General features: G+C 37.6%; 1 protein-coding gene across 2 annotated transcripts; it reads right to left on the reverse strand.

The window, feature by feature from the left end:
• Window positions 1-4,152: 4,152 nt before the first annotated feature.
• Pou1f1 (POU class 1 homeobox 1) lies at window positions 4,153-18,374 on the reverse strand. Of its 2 annotated transcripts, none has more exons than XM_059277522.1 (6): window positions 18,215-18,374; window positions 15,442-15,591; window positions 8,085-8,309; window positions 6,026-6,190; window positions 5,183-5,243; window positions 4,153-4,363 (listed from the first exon to the last, which is right to left on the reverse strand). In XM_059277522.1, the coding sequence occupies exons 1-6, from the start codon at window positions 18,354-18,356 to the stop codon at window positions 4,153-4,155; spliced, it is 954 nt and encodes a 317-aa protein (XP_059133505.1). In that variant the 5' UTR covers window positions 18,357-18,374. The 2 variants fall into 2 exon arrangements, with proteins under 2 accessions (XP_059133505.1, XP_059133504.1); XM_059277521.1 differs by having other exon boundaries at window positions 15,442-15,513; window positions 18,215-18,356.
• Between the last annotated feature and the right edge of the window lie 1,093 nt (window positions 18,375-19,467).

Below are 19,467 nucleotides of genomic sequence, written 5' to 3' on the forward strand. Positions count from 1 at the left end.
CTGAAAGTTGTAACAGGATTGGTGTTTGCCAATGGGGCAGGCCCAACAACTAGTAGTTTCCAATGAAATGGACCTGATCGTTCCTTTCCTGCAGTTTCCAAGACCTAAGCACTTCAGAGTTATATTTACAGATGTACAAGTATCAAATACTTACTTCTATTTTGTCAAATACTACAGAGACCTTTGGACCCAAAATTGATAGTGAAATTATTCTGACTTGACTGCATTAATAAATGTTTTGGGAGGCACATTACTATCATAGTAAATCTGTCAGTAACTTCGTTCTCCTTTACTGAAAGTAAGAGTTGACTTTAGAAATGTTGACTTTTATTGGTTGAACAAACCAGAAATCATTTTTTAAAATCTTTGCTTTGTTTCGTAGTAGGATTTGTTTAGCATGGGCTTGCCAGTGGAAAAGGAACAGAGTAATATAGCAGTGTCTCTGCTTCGAAAAGGGGTCCATCCCAGGTCATGGATGGAGGAGACTTCAGAGTACCAGAGGAATGCCATGTAGTATGGACATGCTGTGGTTCTCCTTCCTTGGGGATCGTTGGCCACTGGTCCACAGGAGTGGAGGGAGCAGAAGCAGGGAGCAGGGTTCGGACGGCTGTGGATACAACAAAGAAGCCTCCGGGAGATGGCTTCAGCGAGACACTCAACTCAAGGATATGGAGTATATGGGCAGCAGTGGGGAAAGCTTCTAGCAGGGAACTATGCCAAGGATCACGCTAGAGATAAGTCGGGCGTCCAGGCCTAGAGACATCCTCCAAATAAGGGCAGGTAGAAAGCAGGAAACCTTGCTGGGGAGGGAGTCCTTCATGTTGCTGAGCTTGGAGAAAGCTGCCAGGACATGGTAGACTGCGACCTCTGACCAGCAGGGCCTCCCAACAACATGCCATTACAAATGATGACACTTGGTGTTAGGAAGCATAAAATGACCACGTGGCAGGCAGGTTGCATTACACAGAGTGCAGTTAGTTGATGCTTGAAGGGAGTGCCTGGTGGGCAGGGCCTGGATTAAAGTGGCTCAAAACTAAATTATATGAACCAGAGGGAAGAGTCCAGCTGTCTGTGGCATTACGTTACTTGACTTTTCACAGTCATTTATATTTTATTCCCCTTTGAATGTCCATAGAAACAACCTTCCTTTGGTCAGATACATGCTCCCCACAAGCCCAATTTCTACATTTCTGGCCTGATTTCTATGTACTTAACTTAAAATTACTCTGATTTAAGTTTAGCAAATTTGTCCAGGTCTGAAAAGAGATCTATAATTTTCTCCTTTTTACAAAAAAGGTTTCTCGGCAGCAGAAATAGCTGAATTTTCCAATTTTGTCTTTGTAGAAGCCGAGTAAAATGATTCTTTTAACAACTTAATTCCTTTAAAAGAAGTAAAAGAAGCCTAAGGATTGTGAAGCCTAAAGATTATGAAGTACCAACACAAATCCTCTCTTCTGCTTCAGACCTTGAAGGCACACACTTTCCCATCCCCAAACTCTGAAAATACTTAAAAAAAAAATCCTTTCCACCATTAGAGATAGAAGGTACATTGTATGAGTGTGTTTCTCAGCCATTTCTGTTAGGTGCTGTTTAGTGTTGGTATAAGCGATGAACCGATCCTTCCATTTTAATTTCCTGCTGGATTCCTAGAGGCATACACTGTGCAGCCCACAGGACATAGAATAGAAAGTCTGTGTAGATGAAGTCAGCCTTTGATATTTCTTCCCCAGAATCCGATCAGTAAATTGTATTTGTCATTTCCTTAATAACAGTTTAGGACTCCATACGACAGGACTCTCTGTTTTAAAGATTAAAATTTAATAGAATATTAAATATGGCTAGAAAATAGTCTCAAAATAAATTGATGTAAATGAGTCTACTTATGGTGTCTAAACTTGAAAAAAATGACATTATAAACACATAGTTATGTTCTAATCATATACCTTTGTCATATTAAATATTACCATCCGATCCATATTTAAAATAAAAAATGGCAACTGGTCTACATTTATATTGCATTGAATTTTGCTTCTATTTAAGGTTTCAAAGTGCAGTGTGAGATTTTGCAAATATATGTGTGCACACATCTATGCAATGATACTGCCATTTGCAAACTAATGTGTGTTTTAAGCAGTTTTAAAAAAAATAATAATTATCCAGAGAAACTTACATCTGCAAGACAATCATTTAAAATTCTTGAGATGCATCCAACACAGACGAGATGGTGCATCTGTGCCTCGGTTTGGATAATTTGTTTGGACAGTATGTGTGTACTAGATTAGGTTATGCCCCTGGCCCTCTTCTCCTTTTATTTTCAGATATAGTTGAGTCAGGTTCACTCTGTAACCAGGCCGACTTTGAATTTGTGCTCCATCATGACCGTGATAGTGGCTGACACAAATGCCCTTCACCACTGAGCCAGCTCTCCAGAGACTACAAACTGGCTGTCACCAGGCCCAGCTTTAGTACTGTGGGGGGAGGGAATGAGAGGAGATGAGAGGGGAAACTGTGGCTAGGATGTAAAATAAATGAATAAATTTAATTAAAGAATAAAATTAAAAATTTTATGTGACACTGGATGATATAATTTAGTTAGTGTACTTAACTATTAAATCCTCTTCTAATTTCAGCTTGTGTTATGCAGAATAGGTTAGATGAATATTGCCTGCAGACTGACATTCAAAACGCCAAAGTTGCTGTTCCAGATTTACATCACATTATAGATTGCTTCTACTTACAAGTTTCAGAGTTCATTTTCAGATTCAATAAATATCTTCATTATAATCCTGAGAACTGAAAAGTCAATGTTTCCAACTTTTATTAATAAGGAATCATGTAACCATTCAGACCAAAATTGACACATTGTTAGGGGACCTCAAGTGAGTTTCTACACCGAGACTTCAAAACTCAGATTTTTCAAATTGGCTGGCACCCTTCCTGTTTGTACCAGTTGTCCACTATAACGCCCATCCCTTTGGTCCAGTTAGTAGATACCTACTATAAGCAAGCACTTTTCTAGTCACTGGAGAAATAACACCAAGTAAGACAGGTAGCTTTGCCCTGTTACAGCTTACAGACAGGCAGATTAGTGACAGAGGTCAGGAATTTCTAAAGTATATTTTTGGTTTTTCTATTTCAGTTGTGCTCCGGATTGAACCCAGTCTCTGAAACATACTAGGGATTTCTCTACCACTGAGCAGAAGCTCGAAACTTTTGTTTTCCGTAGCAGAACAGCAGAAAGCTCATGTTTATGAAAGAATACAGCCATCATGCCTAAATGTTCCTATAAATCTTCAAAAAAAAATTTGTTTAAGAACCAGTCCTAAATGTTAACTTCAAAGACATCAATAGAATCTGAGTGAAGATTATTTCTGAAGGCAATGGTAAAATCCTTAGTCGCCTCTGGCTCTTCAAGCCTTACTCAAAAAATCTTCAGGGCTAATGGCATGCCAAATATAAACCGACATACTTTTTCATTTTTAGATTTATTTATTTTTATTCTATGTGTATGAGTTTTTTTGCCTACATGTACATTGTGCACCACGTGCATGCCTGGTGCCCATGGAGGCTAGAAGAGTCACTGGACTCCCCCTGGAAATGGTGTTACAGACAATTGTGAGCCATGTGAGTGCTGGGTATCAAACCCAGGTTCTCTGGGAGAGACACAAATGCCCTTCACCACTGAGCCAGCTCTCCAGGCACATCAGTGCATTCTCAGCTTGGACTTTCCATGATTAATAATCTGTAAATATCTGTCCTTATTTGTTAAAAAAATAAAAACAAAATAAATTGGCCTAGAAAGGAAATTTTAAACTAAAACTAAGATTCACATATACAGTGCTCTCACCCCCACCCAGGCTCTGTGTGTGTGTTCCGGGCAGAGATAGGATGGTTGAAGTATTGGGATGAGAGTTTCCTAGCTGTTATAGTTTTAGATTTAAAACGAACACTGAATTCTTAGAACAATTAAATATCTCAGTTTAAGTCAATGGGTCTTTAAAAGACTGCAGAAGTTAGTGGTTTAATCTAGTTCTTGAAGCTAACCAAGTGAGTAACGCCTGATTTTGCTCGAAAACTGCTACACAAATGGCTAATGCTCACACACACACACACACACACACACACACACACACACACACACACACACACGTCTTATCGGCACTCAAGATGCTCCTTCGAAATAGAGAAGAGACTTTGGTTCAGACTGGTTTTCACCCGCTTTTCCCGCTGCCTTCGGTTGCAAAACCAAACTCTTACGACTTCTTTCTCGAGATTCAGTTCTTCAGCCATCCTCATGATCTCCTGAGAGGAAGGCTTGTTCTGCTGCCCAAAGTGCCTCTCCAAAGCATCCTTAGCTGCAATACTGGGGGTGGAGAGTTCGGGGTGGGGGGTGGAGGAAGGATAGAGTTGGGGATGAAATTATGTGTCTTTCAATGAAGTTTTTTGAAAATAAAATGAAGCTTATCTTTCTAAATATTACCACAAAGGAATAACTTATAGGTTCTTAAAAAACAAACAAACAAACAAACTCGTGAAAGACAAATCTGACTTTTTTTCCACAGAGGCACATCTTATTCCAGATAACCTTACCAGGTTCTCTCACTGTATGCCACAAGGGGGCACCAGGTTCTTGACAAAGAAAAGGAATTGTGGGCCTTTCAAAGGACAACTCCTCCCTGCCTACTCATCATGGCCCGGTCATCCCCATCATTTATAATACAGGAAATATGTAATCCACAACTGCCCGAGATAAAGCCTTTTGCTATTTCCTGTTAGTACCTCACAGAAGCGAAAGTATCACTAAATTATACTTCATGGTTGTCATGAAAGGGGTCAGGACAGACCCTAGTCTGACACACCGGTGACTCATTTTGTTATTGTTAGTTAAGATATTGCATTACCAGAGCAAGAACCTGTATCTACAAGTGCATCCGTGAATTGTTTACTTCCCACTTTTAGCCAAACTGTCTGTGTCAAAACAGTCCATCAAACAATACGTACTTATCCATCAAATGTTGAAAAATACTAACTTCATTTCTCATCCATTTAAAACATTTTTGTTTCTTCAGTTACATCTTTTCACCTCATGGATTATGTTGTTCTTACACTACACTTCCATGTTGACTCCACGTGAATACCATGTTTTTCTTTCTCTAGTAAATGTGTTATCTTGAAGGAATACCTGATAGTTGTTCTTCGTTTCCGTTTCCTCTCGTTCGCTCCCACCTTTTCACTGTACAAAGCTGGAGCGTAGGAAAGAGAATAAAAAGAGAAAGTCATTTTAGACTAGCTCTCTTGGCTTTCAATTTTTCCATATAAAATAATACAGCAAACTGTAACTGCTACCCATTTCTGTCTTGAATGTTGGTAAGCTACGCCATTTTATAGTGCATTCGATAAAAGAAAAAAGGATTAAAACAAAATAAATGTAAATCTCATAAAGATGATTTTTACAAACTCTATGTTCAATTTTTGTTAGAATATTCCTTGTAAATGCTTCCAAGTCTTAATTTCAATGTGTGCGTGCGTGCGTGCGTGCGTGTGTGTGTGTGTGTGTGTGTGTGTGTTAAAATACCAAGGTTTTATTTTTTCCATGGTATTTAATGTACAGACTGGTGTGAACACTAATATCGGGTTCTAAAAGCAGTTCCTGTAAGTTACTCCAGGATAGCATAAAAGACCAAGAAATGTGGATGCTAAAGAATATTCAGTACTTGACGCTGATCCTTTGTTTTCTGGAAAGCTTCCCCTCGCAGCTCCTGCTATCTTCGGTAAATTTATTTCTACACTTGCATTACATTGGTCTCCCGCCCTCCCTTATTCACCAAGATATTTATTTTCCATTTCAAAGAGATTAAAAAGCCCTCAAACCTCCTGCTTCAGCAAACATCCTGCTGCCCCTAGTGGTCGGTTTGTGACTACATCGTAACACAGGCTGCACAGGATTGCCCACCCCGACCCCCGTCACCCCCAACTTGACTCCTGCCTCCCCCCACCCACCACCCACCCCACCCCACTCCCCTACCTCCAACTTGCTCAGCTTCCTCCAGCCACTTGGATAGTATTGCTTTCAGTTTACATGCATTTTTGAAACTGAGCTGCAGGTTTTCAAATCGGCAGATGGTTGTTTGACTGAATTCAGAGCCATGCACAGCAGCCAAAGCTTCACCCACGTTTGTCTGGGTGTATCCTGCGGAAGGGTGAGAGGCAGCCTTAGCTTCTGCTTCACTGGGAAGACCAGTGTGGGTCCATTAGGATGCACGCTGAATCTTGGTGAATTACTCTTTAAAAATTCTGTAGTTTTACAATTTAGAATTATTGAGGTTTAGCATATAATTGTAAAGTACACTAAGATGTTCCTCCAGTAAATAAATTACTTTTTCTCTTAAAATCAAAATGACTCATATGTAAAGATAATGGTAGTGTGAACAGATGCCATGTGTATGTCATAACACTTGATAATGAACTTAGAAATTCTTTGTCTTTTTATCATGATTATCAAATATGATACGTGCTCAAAATATTTGACCCATCAGTTATAGAGCACAAAATGATAGATCAAACATATTTTTATGTATAAATAAAACTTGCAACAATATATTGTTACACCAAATAAAACTAAGATTGAGGCTTACTTTGCCTAAAAACACTTCATTCAAAAAGGCTGGCTACTGTTCCACATTTTATGTGTAACTCCAAACACATTTACTGCATTATTTGGTAAGACATCTATCGCCCAGCAAAAGGTCCTTATCAATTACCCCGAACATTTCTAGAATATAAGGTAAAATAAGCCATCAACATATAATTTTAAACATTCAAAGCAATATTAGCAGAACCAAAAATAAGTATGATAATGATGTCTCCTGCTGTTTATTACATGTATTCAGTACATATTATTTCAGGGCCTAGGGCTATATACCTTTATGTGTAATATGAGTGCATATGATGCGCATCAATAAATGTCATTATAAATTACCTATGGCTCATTCCACCAGTTCAGAGGTTTGAACTATCATTTCAACCCATTAAAAAATACATTCTTTTATGAATCTGAGCCACAATTAGTTGCTATAGTTATTCTATTCTAAAAACACTTTTCAATAGAAAAAGAGCAGTGGCATGGAATAGACAATTCACAGAAAAGAAAATGCAGATGATTATCAAACAATAATGAATAACAATAATGTAAAATGAAGTTTAACATGTTAGCTAACACTACACTGTCATGCCCCTTTGTCTTCTCAAAGGTCCCAAAGATAAAGAGCATACTGATCTTTCGACAACTGTTTACTTATTTCATTGTTTGGTCATTTGCCTCTGCTGGAGACAGAAGAGATATTTGTGATGATAAAGTTTTACAGAGATGAGTCTGACACCTATCAACCTACATTAGTGTTTAATCAATAATTTGGTGCCAGCATTTTCTGTTTATGTGTTTATATAGATGCAAAAATGCATTTATAGAGTTCTAACTGTGGTGTTGTTTTCATTACTAAGAGATTAAAACCATGTAAGAGACCTAGCTAAATAAACTAGTGTATTTATATTCATAAGGGGGTTAGTTAACAGTTTCATACACACCCACAAGTCAACTCTGGAAAAACTCTAAACTCTCCAAAATATGTCAGTATGAAAGAATATATGCACTTGCTTATGGATGTGTAAGGTATCTCTAGAAAGATACCCAAGAAACTACCACTGGTGAAGAAGAAAGACAAGCAGATGGTGTAATGCCATTTACACTTTCTCATCACTTCAAATTATGTGAATGAAGTACCCAAAATTTCAAATAAAATATTAAATAAAGAAGATACTTGAAAGCTACCCTTGAGGTAAGCTAAATTTTAAGAAGTAACATGAACTTAAAAAAATCCATGCTTTTATCCTGTGGAGAATTTACAAGAAGTTAAAGAATTTTGATGTGTTTTAGTTTTCCCAATTTGCCTAAGTTAAACGCACAGGAGAGATAGAGAATGGGAAGTGTCTTTGGCTTTCAAGCAGAGTATAAAATATTTCCCAGTAAATAGAGTAAGGATTTGAGAATTAAGTTGCTTGACCCATCACAGTTATCAAAGGCATACCTAACTTGATTCTTCTCACTTTAAATTCATTGGCAAATTGCTCAAGTTCTCGGATTTCTGGGGAATCCATGTCTATTGGCTCTTCAACCAATTTACTTTTCCGCCTGAGTTCCTGCTTGAATTCAGAGGCTGTGGGGTCCTCCGCCAGGAGAGGCTGGTGCAGGGGAGGAAACCCATGACTCAAGGTGTGATCTGGAAACTTGTAAAGACAAGGGGTTAAACTGCCTGTGGAGAAAGAGAGAGGAAAAGACTGTTGGTAATGACGTCTGTTTCTCCACAAGCATCACTCTGTTAGAACCCACTGTTGTCCATAAAAACTCCCAGTTGGTTTTCAGTGCAGGCCTTCGTAGTACAGCCCAGGCTGCCCCTGAGCTTGCACAATCCTTCCATCTTGGCCTCCCAGATGCTCGGATTATGTGTAATGCCACATTGATTCAATCTTAACTTTTACACCTTCCCATATGTTCAATGTGCTAAAGCAGGACCCAGAGTGGGCTGTTAGTTGGTATGAGATGATTCACCTCTCACCTTCCCCAGAAGAACAAAACCAAAGTCAATGTCAAAGGAGCAGGAGACAAGTTTAAATATCTAAATTATTTTCTAGTTCTCTCTCGGGGTGTACGATTCCGGTGTTCCTTGTAAAAAGACGTGTATTCCTGAGAGTCTGAGGCTCGATTCTAACCAGATTGCATGCATTAATCTCTGTCTTCTTAATTAATTTAAAAAGTGGCCTGTAGTATTTGCTATAACCAAAGCATGAAGTATTTAGACTCTACGCTATACTGAGAAATTCTTGTAATTGGGAAATTAGGCTTACGGTACTATAAAAACTACTGTTTTGATGGTAAATGCTTAACTTCCATTAAAAAGTAAGCATGTCTTTTAAATTTGATAAAGACAGATAAAACTTAGATTAAAACACATAAATGTAGTTAAGTTGATTTAATGAGCCAGAGAAACAAAAGGTAAGTTTAGAGCTTCTATGAAAGTGTTGTGAGAAGCTTTCTTGAAAAGTAGACAATACAGTGGAATCCGTTTCTTTTTTATAATTATTTAAAGACAAGCAAAAATAAAACGCAAAGGAGAGGACAGTTCTAGACACGTCAGGGGACTTCTCCGAGAGGATGCAGTGCTGGCCTGCCTGCATTGATTATACACCCTAGAGAGTGAGAATGTTCTGGAAAGTTTACAGGTTTCGGTGTTCACTCCTGCCTCAGTTCAGGATCCTAAGTGACAAGATGTCACAGGAGGAAATTTTCAATATATTTTGTTTCACTTTTTCTTCATTGACAAATTACATTTTTATTATTGGAGATTTCACTTCTGCTTATATTGTATTATAACCAAGTATTGAATAATTGATCAGTCTCATGAGTATAAATAAACACTGAAATACAAGTTTCATAGATTACATACAGTAATTATTCTCAGAAACAAACATTAAAAATATATCAATACACCGCAACTGCATTCATGAGTTAAAGAAATTAGTAATAATATAATATGTAAATCTTCCAAAAATATATAAATATTTAATAAGCAATAGTGTAAGTCAGCAAGTTTTCAGCTTATATTATTTATATAAGAATATATAATAATAAAGCCCAGCTCTATTCAGTAGATAGAATATACTATTTTTCTAATGAAAATTAGGCATATAAGTTCTGAGTGGTTAAATTATTAGCATGAGCCGGGCGGTGGTGGTGCATGCCTTTAATCTCAGCACTTGGGAGACAGAGTCAGGTGGATCTCTGTGAGTTCAAGGCCAGCCTGGTCTACAAAGCGAGTTCCAGGAAAGGCGCAAAGCTACACAGAGAAACCCTGTCTTGAAAAAAAAAAAAAAATTAGCATGAAATAAATTCAGCTACTCCCCAGGTGTGATAAAGGTTTAAAAAATATTTTTTCTTTTTTGGTTTATTTAATTGTTTTGTGTGTATGAATATTTACTTGTGTGAACGTTTACAGGTACCACATGTACACCTGGTGCCTGTGGAGGTCAGAAAAGGGTGTCAGCTCCTCTAAAACTGGGGTCAGAGACGGCTGTGAACCACTATGTAGATGCTGGCAACCACACTTCTGTCCTTTGCAAGAACAGCAAATGCTATTAACCACCGAGCCATCTCTTCAACCCAAGAGAGAAACTATTCGGTTTTGGTTTTGGTTTTTTCAGTGCATGCTGCTTTTATGAATTATCCAGTCTCTGTGTAAAGAAATCAGTAACTCCCCTTCAGATTAGTAGCTGTTTTAACTACGCAGAGGTCACAAGAACCACATTCCACTAACTTAGAAAAAAACGCTACTTTATTCTCCAGTCTGTACTTGGGTAAATCAAACAACTTTCTTTCAACGTTTCCCTGAATCTAAACACATTTGGTTGCCTCTACACAATCTCTTTCAGGCAAAACTGTAATGATTTAAAAAGTACAATAGCAGTGTGCCACTCCAGGCAAATTCAAGGGTAGTTTACTTATTACAAACACTCGCAGAAAGCTGACATCTAGAAAAGGTATTTGAATGGAGTCCATGAAAAATGAGCAAGAAATGGTTTAGTAACCACAGTGAGAGTGAGAATGGGATATGTGGTATAACACAGAACATATTTCTCATTGTGTAATGAAAAATATTACATAAAGTTTCCACAATTATATCCATTGGATCATCATTTTGATAGAATTTGCCTTCCTTAACAATTCACTCTAGCGGTAACCATCACAATCAGACAGAATTCTGCTCCTAGCCTATGACTCACTCCGTGGAGCGTGGGGAGTGGTGGTATGGTATGCGTAGCAAACTATTTTTCAAAACTTTTCAAGCCCGGATTACTGAAGAACACAGTGAGCCCAGGCAGCAGAAATCTCAAAAATGTTTCTCAAAACTTTGGTAAAGCAATACTGTCGTTAGCCTGGACAAGGACCCCTGTGAAAGCTTGGAAATGCTGGAGCCCTCTCCATGCTCAGTTTTTCACAGTGCACACTGATCCATCTTGGCCCCTCTGAATTGTTCTGTGTGTCTTTCTGCTTGGTAGACATGACTGAAGACAGATAAATCTTTCAAAGCAGGCACAGGGAGGACAGAAGTAGAGATTGCCTTGTAAGCTGTTGACTCAGCCCTTCATGCGTTGGGGTAAATTGCTCCCCTGTATGTGGCTAGCTGTGAGCATCTCGGGTTAAAAACCTGTGGCCTTAAAAGAACAAATAAGGGTAACAGAAGGACATGGGAATCCATGACTGCACCATAACTGGGCGCAGGAACACATACTGAAATATTTCTACTTATTCTTTCCTTTTCACAAACACAGGACAAGCACATCGTATGCTCAAGTTTGATTTTTTTCCCTTTCTTTGAGGACTCAACATACTGTCTGAGCCAGACATGGCTTCATTGTTTGACAAAATAAGTCTAATTGGAACACACCCATGTCCCTGTGTTTCCACACAGCCCAGAACAGCTCTCCAAGAACAGTGAAGGTAGCTGAAGCAGAGGAAGTTCAGGATGTTTACAGTCCAGCTCCTTACAGAAGACGGCTGTGAACCATCTAGAAGGCGAAGTTACCACAGTGCTGCTGGAAGGCCTTTACTGGGGAAAAGCTAGACATCTTCAGAGTGATTCTTCCCTAGACAACCCTACCAACCTGGGACAAAAGAAAAGGAAAACAGGAAGGGTGACCCAGAAGAGAGAAAGGGGAAGGGAGGGAGGAAGAAAGGAAAAACAAAAGGAATGAATGAAGGGATTTCTATGGCTTTGTTTCATTCCCAAACAGAAACCTTTTTCTTTTCCTTTCCGCGTAAAATGTACTTTTCCAATAAGAACTCTCCCTCCACCATGCCCAGCTGGGTCCTTGTTCTTTGCCATGAGGCTAGTGGGCCGAGTTACCGTGGGATGGTGGACAGAACAGCCTCCACGCTTGCCTCCTAAACTTCACTCAGCTTTAGAAGCTGAGAAGCAAAGCAAGAGACTCAGGAGCCGGGAGTGCTGAGCATTCTTTGCCGGCAGTGTGCTCGGCTCGGTATCTTCTAGCAGAGGTTGTGAAGAACGTTTGTAATTCCCTCGTGTGGTTTGGACTGTGGACTGCTGACGTTAGAGCTAAATACTAAGGAGTAGACAGGAAGAAGTAAATGACCACATGCCTATCCAAGGAGGGCAAAGAGAAGAATGTTGAGTTATCACAAACCTGCTTCGACAGGGACCTGGTAGAGAGGTCTCATTAGTTCATGGTGACGCTTTTTGCTGTTTCCAGCCCAGCCATTCTCTTTAGTTTGCTGGTGCCTGGACTGTTACAGGGAATTCATCTAAGGATTTAAATCCTCCTCACCAACCTGACAAAAATCACTATATCTCTTCCCTTCCTGTGAACTAATTTAACAAAATACTAAAACGAAATCATCAGAGTTTGGGCAGTGTAATAGCCATATTAAAAATTTCCACACCTTCTGAAACAGTTATTCTAGTAGTGGTCCCCTCATAGATTAAACAACACCAAACGTGCCCATAAAGATGCTTCTGTGGACCTTGAGGGAGTGGCTGACATTTCAGAAAATTCAAACGACCCGACTGGGTTTCTACCGTCTGTTTTATACCTTGCCTTCCTCATTTTTGAATGGCTGTATTTTATGACTCAATTTGTGCAGCTTCCCTGGGAATGAACGTAGGAAAATTCAGATTGTGTAAGATTTAATCTGCAATGAAGTGCATGCGGATGCTGAATACATGTCAAGAACCAGGCGTTCTGACAAATTATGAAGTATATAATATTTTAATGACATCTCTCTCAGAAATATTCAAATACAGTCTCTGTGCCCCATGGTGAGGCTTCATTTTAGCCACAAAATATAATTCAATTTGAAGGCTACAATGATACCTCTAAATCTTGGTATGACAATTGTGTTCATAATGTCACTAAACCAGACTTTGGGGATGGTGAAAGTCTTTTTTACAGGCCCTTTCCTGTGACTATGTTGAGATGGAAAAAAAAAAGAAGAAGAAGAAAAAGAAAGAAAAAAAAAAAACAATTGAATGGGAAAGAGGGTGTGCAGAGAGCAGTCAACTGCCTCTCGATGGGACCCTGGTCTGCTGCCCCAGTGTGAGTGCAGGCTACATTATCGGACTCCGAGGCTAGCTATAAACTCTCTAGATAACTGTGGGCCACTTTCTTCAGTACAAGGGAGGTGGTACCCAAAGGAATTAGGACAAGAGCTAATTAGCCACTGGTCTGTGACTGGTGTGTGTGTGTGTGTGTGTGTGTGTGTGTGTGTGTGTGTCTAAGTGTATACATGTATGTGAATGTGAATGTGTGTGTATGTTGGTTGGTTTGGTTTTCACACTAACTCAAGTCAAAGGGCACAAGCCTCCTCTTTTTGAGGAAATACGGGAACTGAGGTTGCACAGAGATTCCTGGAAATCACTGTGACAGAGCTTTCCTCCAGCAGAGAGCAGCATGTGACCACAGACTTGTTGTTTTCTGTTTAGCTCCTCCAGGTCCCATGAAAGCCAAAGAAAGCATTCTACCTCCACTCCGACAGATAATGGAGCATATTCTGCTATTCCACAGCAAATATTGTGGAATTTGGGGGAAGCTGTTCTTGTTGTTTACGAATACTGATTAAGTATATGGTTTATAAGTGATGGATTTTTACAAGGGATGGAAAAAGCCCTCATGTTAGATACCCCTTAATTATTGAAAAGTAAAACCAGATTGGAGAGACAGCTCTGGGGTTAAGCCCACTGGCTGCTTTTCCAGAGAGCCTGCATTTGATTCCCTGCTCCCACAGGGTGGCTTACAACTGTTTATAATTCCAGTCCCAGGGGATCCGATAGCCTTTTATGGCTTCTGTGAACAACGCATGAAAATGATACACAGACATACATGCAAAGGAAGCGTCCATACAAATAATAAAAATAATTTTTTTAAACAAAGAAAAACCAAGGTTTATAGGCAATCATTAAGAACACAATTATTTGAAGTAGGTGGATAGGGAGGTGAAGGGGAGCTTAAAAAGGGGACATGATTAAAATTTATTGTATGAAAACAAATTAAATAAAATATTTTTAAAAAAAAATACCAGACTTCATTCTACCATAATGGTTAAGATGTGGATGTATAATGATGATTGGCCAAATGTGGAAAGACTAATATTCTCATTGTTTTATTTGAAAATCTTAACGTTTTACTGAGAAATTAGAGATTAATGAACTAAATTATTTGTTTCATTTCATTTCAATATTCTTAGCACATCTCTGTGTTTCTCCGTGTATAATTGCTTACTTGGAGGAAAAACATGAGTAAATTTCAAAAGATTTCCTTCATATTTGATTCCTTTATCCCAAATTTCCACTGTCTCTGTCTCTGTTTCTCCTCCCCACTCTTTTTGCTGCTAGTTCTTGTTTTTTCCCCCCATGAGCATTATTTTCCTGCTGTAATAACAAATATTGACTTACCAAAGTATTTCCTTCAGAACAAACTCACAAATAAAAATCTGTGAACAACCATCCACAGTCTTTAAACTGACTAGATTATTTTCTTTAGTCATGCCCCCAAAATTAAGTAGTGAATTTGGTGGTGAGTGGACCTCTTAGGGCAGGTGTTCGCATTTCCAGGAAGCCAAGCTATCGAAGTACTTATGCCGATACCAGCGAGTTGGCATTATACTTGAAAGAGGGATGCTTCACGTCTCCTGAAAAGTGTGCCTCTTCACCTACCTCAGTCAAGCTTCAGAAGCAACCTAGGGAGGACCACCACAGCCTGAAATAGCCATAGCTAAAGTCCCGGAACATGAAGCTGAGGCTTCAGTTTGTATCTCCTATTTATTTTTATGGAACAGGTACACAGAAGCAGTGCTGTGGTGAAGGTGATGCTCCGTAAATCGTGGTGTCTGATGGAGTAGCCACTGGACAAATGAGAATACTGGCCACTGGAAGTGGAGCCGACTTAGCAGAGAAACTGAATTTCCAATTCTTATTTTAATTAACTTTCACTTAAATTGAAATAATCGCATGGGTTCTACTTGCCGGTACAGCATAGCTGCAGGGAATCCCACAGAGGCAATAATAACAAGTTGCATCTAGCAGTTTAACAGTAGTAAATTACAAAGCAAACAAATGATAGCAAAACCATACAAAGCTCCTGCAAGAGACAGAAACACTGAAGTATAGAGCTGTGTAAGATAGGGCCATGGGACCCACCTCTAGGTTTCTGGTCAGCGGACACTTCTGCAAGTGACAGATCTACCACTAACTTCCAAGCCAAAAGAGGGAAGATCAGAACTTCATGTTATACTCTTTCACCATTCCCTCTGGTCCAGGAAATCCAACACCGTTTTCCCCAATTCAACACCACATATGAAGACATTTTTTTTCTTACCTGCCATCACTCCATAGGTGGATGGCTGGTTTCCATAATGACAGGAAGGCACAGAATAATGAAGTCCTGTCGCTGTATTTCCCAGAGTTGTCATCGAGAAATACGTGTGCAAACATTTAGGAGTTTGGATCAAAGACAAAATAGACGGGACTGGTAAGAAAATGTATGAGGATTCAAGACACATTCAACTCATTTCAAAAATTACACATTTATGCGATTCTTAAATTCTATGCCAATATGTACTTTCTTCCTCACTGACAGTTTTCTAACGAGCAGATAAAATCAACCAAAGGTTGTCTCAAGTGATGAGATCCTATTTCATTGAACTAGACTTGTACGGTCTATGTTGTGGCTACAAGTATCTCATGAAGTGAAGTGAGAGGAGATTGGACCCCAGCTTTTTGAGATTTGTAAAGTTCTTGTGGGTTCCATCCAGTGTAGATATCATACTATAGCCATTGAAAAGTGGTCTGAACGTCATTGTGTAGCACAGTAAGAAAGGTGTCTCTGGAAGAGCGAATACCTAAACAGACTCTTGAAGAATCATAGCTGATAAATTTGCTGTTCCTTTTACTAAAGAGAAATGGCCAGAGTAAATATTCCCTTGTGTAGACACAATCATAAAAATACTGCTGTTTTCAGGGTTTTATGAGAACCCTGCGATAGAGTTTAGTCCAATTATGTTGGACTTGCAGGTTTTCTGCATGCATGACATTGATAGAAAAATTTTAATGATAAAGCCAATCAAAAAATAAGTTCCTTTATTGCTGAAGGTTGTGTATATACACATAATTCCATGCATACATGTATACTTCCTAAAATTATTGTGCATTTAGAAATAAGATATAAACTATAAAACATAAGTTTTAAACACAAATCAACATTTTAACAGCAGGACTTTCAACAATAAAATTAGCAGTAAAAGTTTCCCTATGTATTTACTTCCTCATTTTTCTCTCATATCCTAAATATAATTTATAATATAATATATTAAAATAATTCAGTAATTAGGTCATTATAATAAACATAATTTTTTTCAAATAAATAGCATATAGAATATATAATTGTAAGTACATGATATAATAATGACATGAGATCTTTTTATAGAATAAATACATTTTGTCTAAATATAGAACAATATTGTAAATATCTGCATAAGTTTCTACTCTGTGACTGATATAGAGAGACATGAAGTAATTTTCCCATATAATGATTATATAGAACAATTTTAGTATTCATTTTAAAACATTAAATGAATTTTAACTGTATTTAATGCCAAAGGGCTTTCATTAAAATATATATTTGTAATTCCTTACTTAATTAGATGTATATATAACTAAAATTATATAGAAAAATTATAAATCATTTAAAAATAATTAAAGGAAACTTTTAGAAATTATTTTTATTTATAAGAGCTATGCTTGTTTTTTGATTTTAGGAAGTTGGATAAAAGATAAGTTAAATGCTTTGTTATATATTTTTAAATAAATCAACAGAACTTAAAAGCTACATCATTTTGCTACATCATTATTTTAATCTTAAATTTTACTTTCCTACTGATCAAATTTTTCTAATTCTCAGTCTATAAAATGTGCTGTTTTAAAAGTATGGTTGTATTGTAATCCTTTAGATTATTTTGGGGATTATTTATGGGATTATTATAGGGTTAAATTACTTTATTATTGTATTTTCCATCAAATATGTTTCAATGCATTCTCAAAATTACCGTTAAATTAAACTATGGGAATCTTTAGTAGATTAAGTGATGTTGGTAGAGTCTGTATATCTAATCACTTCCTTATTTAAAACCAGCCAAAGATGAATGAGAAAGCTTCACTTATGTTTAGAAACTGCCTAATTATCATAAAAAGTTGTTTAATTGTTTTAAATTATAAAATAAGCCCAAACTTTTATTTCTACAAATATAAAATTTTGTTTCATTTCTCCATGTGAGTCAATTACATTTTAAACAAATGGAAGATGAATCCAGATTGCTGTTTCGTGGAAGAAATTGTTAGTCCAAGGCTCCAGCCATCTGTAAACTGACTTTGAGACCAATTGTTATTGCATTAAGTGCAAATATATTAGCAAAGAACATACATTTGCTTGTACCTAGATAACATGTTTTGATCCCCATTTTCATTTAGGAATGTTAAGTAAAGACAAATTTTAAGTTATTTCTAAAACTCAGTCTTAAGGAAGCTTAAATCTCTCAACTCTAAATGCTATCTTGCTTTCTTTTCTAAGTTTAATACTGTGTATTTTAATGCAAGTTTAATAAAGCATTTAATTATTTTATTCATTAAAGCTCACTTTCATGAATGGTTTGTGTTGAGAATTTTTTAGTTTATTTTTATAAGGTTTATGTTTGTTTAAAGGCAGTAACAAATATAATTCAAAACTGAAATACATTTTTAATATAAAGTAGTAGTACCTATTTAACATTAACTATTTCAGAATATTTCATTTTGATCTTTATACATAAACATCCATAAACATCTCTACTAAAATAGTTTTCACAATGAAAAATACTCAAGCTCACTATTTGCTTATGTAGAAAATAGTTCTGGATTGCAAAGCAAAACCAATAAATAGATAAACGATTTCAATTACTATTTTTTTTTCAATTCTCAGGCAACTGGACTTTTACAATATCCTGAATATTTAACTAAAGAAAATCAAAGGAGGGAAACGGAACAAAGAGATTATTCAACTGAAAAGATTTCACCACATCCATTCTGAAAGCTGTAGGCCCAGCCATGGAAGTCAGTACCTGTAGACATCACGTTGGTGGCATGGTTGGAGACTGGGAGACACTCAGCAGCACTGTGGTGCATTATCAGAGGCAGAGTTGCAGAGGCATCAGAACTCAGAGGTATAAAGGTATCAGCCGAAGTGAAAGATTGGCAACTCATTCCCACAAGAGAGTAGAAAATAAGACCCGCTGCTTGCCAGATCACTTTTATTATATTATCGTATCATCAAAGGGCCGATTCACTTCTCGCTACCTGCATATATACATCAGGAAGGCTCTGAGGCACCAGGAGGGTGCAGGCTAGTATTTATACTGTGAGGAAATCCATTTATACATGTTAATAGTTTTTTCCCCCAGGAGTTGCTTTGTCAACTCGAACTGTCTTTCTAACCCAAATATTATCTGTGCCCAAGGAGGAACCTGGTTGTGGGGTACAAATTGAGGGGAAGGTAAAAACAGAAACTTTATTTGCCATCTTTAATAAATGAGACCTTTGGGGAAGAATCAGGAACTTTGAAATATTATATATATTACTCAAAGTAATATAAGTGACAATGAATTGAAAACCAGGTGTCTTTTGGTTTCTAATATACTGAAAGTTTTAAATATGAGATGTTTTCCTTTTTGCTGACTTCTTAAGTTACATTCAATGTAGTATTACACTGAGGAAATGTATACTATGTAATTTTAAGAAATGGAGTATTTAAGGGCTTGTGAGATGGCTCAGTGGTCAAGTACTGGCCACACAAGCCTGATGACCTGAGTTCTGTACCCGGAACCTGTTGAAGGGTGAGAGGAGAGAACTGACTCCACAAACTGTCCCCTGCCCTCCACCTGAATGCCATGGCATGTGAGCCCACACATGTACATCATGAAAACACACACAATAAAAGAAACGATTGTTAAAGAAATGAAATGTTTAAGTTGACACTTAGGACAGCTTGTGAGATGGAATATGACAATGCATGTGCTGTTGAGTTTAAATTCAACAGTGCATGTTTTTTGGAAAAAAAAAAAGAGAGAGAGAGAGAGAGCTATTCAAAGTTTTCCTGTAAGTACACAGTGGGAAGATTTTAATATACATAATAATGTGCTGAGAAGACAAGCAGGAGGGACACCATATTTTCCTTGATTTCAATGTACTCATTAAGAACTAACAGTTCTTCCTAGGTACTGACAGAATTTCAGTGGCATTTTTCTACAGTTATATCAAATAGATCTTCTTCTCCATACATAATGTACCATGCCTCCCCTGACAAGCTACTCTGAGC

Source organism: Peromyscus eremicus, chromosome 12 (genome assembly GCF_949786415.1).
Source record: "Peromyscus eremicus chromosome 12, PerEre_H2_v1, whole genome shotgun sequence".
In the NCBI taxonomy this organism is placed as follows: Eukaryota; Metazoa; Chordata; class Mammalia; order Rodentia; family Cricetidae; genus Peromyscus; species Peromyscus eremicus.